This window comes from Chrysochloris asiatica, unplaced genomic scaffold (genome assembly GCF_000296735.1).
Source record: "Chrysochloris asiatica unplaced genomic scaffold, ChrAsi1.0 scaffold00046, whole genome shotgun sequence".
Taxonomy (NCBI): Eukaryota; Metazoa; Chordata; class Mammalia; order Afrosoricida; family Chrysochloridae; genus Chrysochloris; species Chrysochloris asiatica.
The window spans coordinates 6,983,445-6,989,850 of NW_006408564.1; the positions used below are offsets into that span (position 1 = coordinate 6,983,445).

General features: G+C 35.3%; 1 protein-coding gene across 1 annotated transcript in view; it reads right to left on the reverse strand.

The window, feature by feature from the left end:
* DNAH12 (dynein, axonemal, heavy chain 12) overlaps positions 1-6,406 on the reverse strand; it is a 397,890-nt gene that overhangs the window by 276,398 nt on the left and 115,086 nt on the right. Inside the window, exons 20-25 of the mRNA XM_006862120.1 lie at positions 5,954-6,073; positions 5,492-5,648; positions 5,107-5,279; positions 1,904-2,056; positions 1,511-1,750; positions 382-627 (exon numbers count right to left, since the gene is read on the reverse strand). Of these exons, the coding sequence (XP_006862182.1) occupies positions 382-627; positions 1,511-1,750; positions 1,904-2,056; positions 5,107-5,279; positions 5,492-5,648; positions 5,954-6,073 (1,089 nt within the window). The remainder of the gene's footprint in view (positions 1-381; positions 628-1,510; positions 1,751-1,903; positions 2,057-5,106; positions 5,280-5,491; positions 5,649-5,953; positions 6,074-6,406) is intronic.

Below are 6,406 nucleotides of genomic sequence, written 5' to 3' on the forward strand. Positions count from 1 at the left end.
CTCTCGTAGACTTATTTTAATTTTCTTCAGCTTCAGCCTGAACTTGTATATGAGCCATTGATGATCTGTTCCAACATCTGCCCCTGGAATTGTTTTGGCTCTTCCACTGTCTATTTCCATAGACTAAATCAATTTTATTTTTGTGTGTTTCATCAAGTGATGTCCATGTGTACAGACATCTTTTAAATTTTATGTTTTTTAAGCCAAAAAGATTCTTTTATTCATATATAGCAAATAACATAAGCCAAAAAAGTATCATTACAACACCATATGAAATGAATTGAAGCAACAATTGTCTACTTACAGTTCCTGATCAACCTCATTATAAAGAAGTTCTATAAATTATGTTTTTACTGAAACATTCAGCATTTTTGTACTTACAAGTATGTCTTCATTTTCATTTGGATATTTCAATTTTAGGTTTCCAGCAGCCACCAATACTGCTTTTACTGCTCGCATTCCATAGTCATAATGAAATTGTGATGAGAGCTGCTCAGAGCAAAGCCTATAGGTCATTACTATCTTCACAGACAGAGGCTTTGCATTCAAAAATCCATAGGAGTATAGGGAGATTTCTGCTATAAGGGCATAGTTTGGAACCATCATAGCCACTGTTCTAAAAAGAACCTGAAACACAATAAGCTAAATACATTATTTATATAATGGAGACTGTTTTTAAAGCTGACATAAGCATCCAATGACACTATGTTGATATTTAAGTTCATTGCTCGAAGACAGCATGTTTTATAAGCTGTATTTTTTAGTAATTCTATAATTTTCTAGTGCTACTTCAGTTGTTTATGTACTTTAATTTTTAACATCATCTTGTTTATATAAGAATTTTTTTTTGCTTTTTTTAACCTTCTAATATGAATTGAAGGAGCTCTGATAGCATAGTGGTTACGAATTGGGCTGCTAACTTCAGGGCCAGCAGTTCGAAACTACCAGCTGTTCCACGGGAGAAAGATGAGGCTTTCTGCTCCTGTAAAGATTTACAGCCTCCGAAACCCTGTACAGGGTCACTGTGAGTCAGAATCGACTCCATGGCATGTAACAACAACAATAATGTGAATTGGGTAAAGGTTTACAGAGCAAACCAGTTTTTCATTCAATAATTCATAAACCTTTTGCTTCATCTCACTGACTGCAATCCCCACAACGTAACATCACTTATCACACTTCCTCCCTATGTTTCCTGTTTCCATTCCTCCTTCTTCCCTAACCCTTCTGAACTTAGTCCTTGGGTAAATACTGCCCTTGTGATCTCAAATGGTTGATTATTCTGAGGTGTGCGGACCTCCCTAGTGTTACGGTTCCCTCTATAGACCTGTCTGTTATGTGGCTGAAAACCGAACCATGTGCTCAACTGAAAAGTGATTAAGAGCCTGCCTCACAATATATGGAATAAGTAAAAGGGAAATTACAAACACATGGGAGAAAATTAGAACAGTTTGAAATGATCATGTTGATATTTTTTCATTAACAAATTTCCACACTTAAAAAATATTACCTTAAGGTTGTCTGGCAACTCGGAACGCCCTGCATAGCCAGGATTCATGGTAATAGCTACAAAACAGTTTGGATTCAGTTTAAGTTCTGTTCCTTCAAATACAAATACTTCCAACTTCTGCTGAATGGCTCTCTGAATGCAAAGGATCTGTTGAGCAACCACTGACAACACTTCCAACTCAATTCTATTAAATTCATCAAAGCACGCCCAAGCACCAGAAGAAGCCAGTCCTTTAAAAAACTAAATATATTTAAAAAAAAAAAAAAGAAGTGGAGTTGAAAGTTAACAAATTACTCACATTCAAATAATGCTTAAACATGATGTCAGTTTACCCAGCTAGCTCTAGTTGTTAGTTTGTAAAGTTGAATATTAGTAATTAAGTGTTTTTATTACCTTTCCCATTGCCAGGTAATCTAGTCCATCTGAACAGTTGAACACCACACACTGCACTGCAAGAGCTTTAGCCAAGTCCTTGGTGGTCTCAGTTTTTCCTGTGCCTGCTGGCCCCTCTGGAGCACCTCCAAGGTTTAAATAGAAGGCACCTATCTGAAAAATGAAAAGAAACTCATGCCAATAAACAATTGCTCCCCAAGTAGACATAGTTTCATTTGTAGCTTCAGAGAATTAGTTAAATGATTATATTGTTAATTTTCAGCTGCACAAAGTAAAAGTCATTAGCTTTTAAGTACCACTGAGTCGGTTCCAACTCACAGCAATCCTGTATAGCGTTTCCAAGGCTATACATCTTTGAGGGAGCAGAAAGCTTTTTCTTTCTCCTGTGGAGTAGCTGAACAACCAACTTTGTGATTCCCAGTCCAGTGCTTATCCATCAGTCACCATGCTCCCCCAAAACAGTTTAGAGGGTCCCAAAGAAAAGTGAAAACGCATTAAGAGCCCTTTATATTCTAATACTTCAGATAGATCCCATTTACCTTTAAAGACAATCTAGCCTTGAGGGAGTAAGATTAGATCAGAAAGTATTCATTAGAAGTGGTTAAGGAGACGTGTGTAGACTACAATAACAAGACTTTCTGGATGGCTAGCTGCAAAGATGGTAAAAACCTGGGAGTGGGCGCTATAAAGGGGTCCATCAAATGATAGAGAAACAGATGACCTAGCACCTGATTTTGCCTATGATTTACCTATTGTCTGACACTCTTGGTATGGTCTCAATTTTCTATACTTTTGTAACACTGTTCTGTGCCTCTCTGGCCAGTCATATCACTTTCTATTATGTATTATAATTAATTTTCTGCGTTTTCCCCTCATTAGTCAATTGTTAATATTCTATAAAGACAACATAAATAGTATAGGATTTCTTTCTGCTTTCTCCCAGAGACAAAAACAATTGCAAGAAATCTTTTTTTTTAACTTTGGAAAAAATTTATTTCACTTAAGTCAATGATCAATGCATATGCTGTTGGTCAAAATCATGTCAATTCTGGTGGTCTTCTTTTTTTTTTAATGTTTTATTGTGAATTATATGATAGTTTACATGGGAAAACATTAGTTTTATGTTCATCCTATCGTATAACATTTCATTGCCATGGTTACAATCCCCTTCATGCATCATCAACCAACCAAAGGGTATATACACTACAAGCTGCAGGAAATCTTTGATGTTGCTGTCGTTAACTGCCGTGGAGTTGGTTCCAACTAATAACCTATATAGGTTGAGGCTTTACATCTTTCTGGGAGCAGAAAGCCTCATGTTTCGCCCCAAGAGCAGCTGATGTGCTCAAATCACATATCTTGTGGTTTATAGTACAGTGTTTATCCTACAGAGTTATCACACTACAAATTTTTAGAAGCACACAAATTACAGTCTGTTTTCTTTCTAACTATGGAATTTATTTCATAAAATCTACCTGGGAAATTATGAAACATAACGTTGCTTAGAAAAAAATAAGGTTAAGGGATCAAGGCTGAAATAAACCATGAAAATCATAAATATATTTACATTTATTAAAATTAGACAATAAACACAACTCATTAAATAAAGACACTATCAATGATACTCTATCTACCTGAAATGTACAATGGGTGCTATATTGTTAATATCTATGAACATTTGCTAGAAACCTCAGGCCCTCCATTCTATAAAATTTCAAGCAAATGCTAATAAATGTGCTCCTTTTATTATAGATAATAAATATAACAGGAAAATTAATTTCAGAGTCTAGTGCTGTACAAGGGACCTTCAAAAAGTTTGTAGAAAAATTCATAGACACACAATAACAATAAAAGGGTATAAAAGTCAGATCCCATTGCATTAAGTAAGATAACTCTATGATGCCATTCATGCTCCAAAGTGCTCCATGAAATCAGTTTAAGGCTATGCAATGTTGTGCCTATCCCATTCTGCTTTCTTCACCTCATTATATGTTTTCACTGAGTATTTTCTAAGTAAAACATTTGCTCTAGAATCCCCATTTCATTTCTGCTTTTAAACAATTCAATCTAAGACATTTTAATTTTATTTGCTGAGCATAGGTGAGTTGGTGTTTCTTGATGCTCTTCCTAAGTCCCCATATACGGTTACCAGATTTAGCAAATAAAAATACATGATGCCCAGTTAAAGTTGAATTTTAGATAAGCAACGAGTGATTATTTTTTTAACTATTAAGTATGTCCTATGCAATATTTAGGACACAATAATATTTGTTAAAGGGGTGGAGGGAGCACAGTCTTGCCATAGGATAAACACTGGACTGCTATTCAAGTCCACCAATTGCTCCACAGGAGAAAGATGAGGCTTTCTGCTCCCACAAAGATTTACAGTTTCCGAAACACTATAAAGGGTCCCTATGAGTCACAACTGACTCAATGTCACCTAACCACAACAATACTAAAAAAACCCTATTAATCCTGGAACCTTATTCCTAGAGTATTAAATAGTTACTGCTCTATCTTCCATGGCTTACCAGCCAAACATAGTAGACTTTCAACACCATCCCCTTACATTTCAGTTCTCTCCCTCCAATTCAGGAGCAGTTTTGGGGCCCGAAGTTAAGAGTTTGGGGGCCCAAATAAGTTGTCTCATCTTCCTATCAACTCTCCAAGGATTACAGTTCAAAAATCGACACCATTTTTTGAAGTTTTTGTTGTCTCCTTGTATGGAGAGGGCTTTAAATAGTCTGTGGAAAAGTTCTATTAATTCCATTTTTCCATGAACTTTTTGAAGTCCCCTCATTTCTCTAGTACCTTATTTTCTAGTCACCAATGGGAGTAATTCACAATTTTCACACATTAGACTTCAAACACTCTTATATGCTACAAAGCTACCCAGAAGGAAATATCCATGAATATAACTTACATAAGAGAATTTGGAATTAGGAAGGGGTAGCTGTTTCAACTTTTCAGATAAAGATTGCTGCTGCTTTAGTAAGCCGTAGAGTCAGCTCCAACTCACAGAGACCCTGTAAAGGTTTCTGAGAGAGACTGGTGGTTTTGAACTGTAGAATATGCAATAGGTTAGCAGTCCAGTACTTATACTACAGAGCCAAGACTAGTAATGTTAAATTTGGACAAGAAAATATGATACTGTACCAAAAAGTAATCATTTGTGTGTGAATTAAAATAATTTAAATGCATACCAATGTTCTGTAACACCTGTCTGTTAGAGGAGTAATAACAAGTCGAGGTGAGTTACCAAGATATTCATAGGCATATTTTACATTGCAATTAATGATACGAACTCGAGCATTCTCATATTCCCAATAATATCGAAGTTGAGCAAGCCACTGGAAATCTGTGTCACATGAGACACCTGGAAAGAATAAAAATAAGACAGATAAATGGAAATCATTCTAAAAACCAGTATTTAGTTTACAACAGCAAATCTGAAAAATAATTCATGTTTTCCAACTTACTGAAAAGATCACATAAGAGAAATTCTGTACAAGAAAAAAAGACATATAGTCTAAATCTTGCTTTCTAGAGGCAGTTGATAGTTTAATATTTAAGAAAAATGTTCCATACCTTTCTCAATCATGTCCATGACCACATCTCTAGCATGGACGTCAATAGTAACCAAAGCCCCCAGGGTGGTCCTGGTCTGCTTAGACAGTTTTCCTCTTACTAGTTCTACAATATCATTTAGTTGATTCTGAAGTTCCTTATAGTACTTTTTTAATCCCTAGAAAACACGAAAGTTAAATTGATGTTATATAGTACATATAACATGCATCCCATATGTTTACTCTTGGACAGAACAATTCTGATTTCATAATCCATCTCAAAACAGAAATGAGTTCTGGAATAGAGTGATTCTGTGTACACTTAATAAAATATTAAGAACAAATATTCAAAAAATGCATAATTTCAATACTATATATAGAAACTGAGGTAGGGAGTTACCTTTGAAAAAAAAAAAAGAGAAGCTAACTTTAAAAATGGAATGGAAAAAAGAATGTTGTTATTTAAAATAAAATAATGCTTTACCTCTGGCCCACCACTTATAACTTCTTGTGTCTCAGAAGTCCAGAACATTTGAGAAACACAAAGTACAACTTGGCCAGGCCACTCTCGAACCCAGTCTTTTCTTGCAGATTCTGGATAAGCCTAAATAATTAAAATAAATTTCTGACTTTATAAAATTGAAAGAGGGGGGAAAAAAGACCTATATCTCTAATCGTTGAAAAGTGTAATCATTAGGTACATTCATAGGCAAGACAAAACAAAAAACAAAAAACCCACTCTTTCTGAGTTAGCAGAATAGAATTGCTCCCTAAGGTTTTCCAAGGCTGTGAATCTAACTTGAGACAGACTGTTTCATCTTTTTCCTGCAGAGCATCTGGGGGGTTCAAACTGCTGACCTTCAAGTTAGCAGCCCAATGCTTACCCTACTGTGCTACCAAGGATCCTTTCACATGCTAGAATATAATATATTTATGA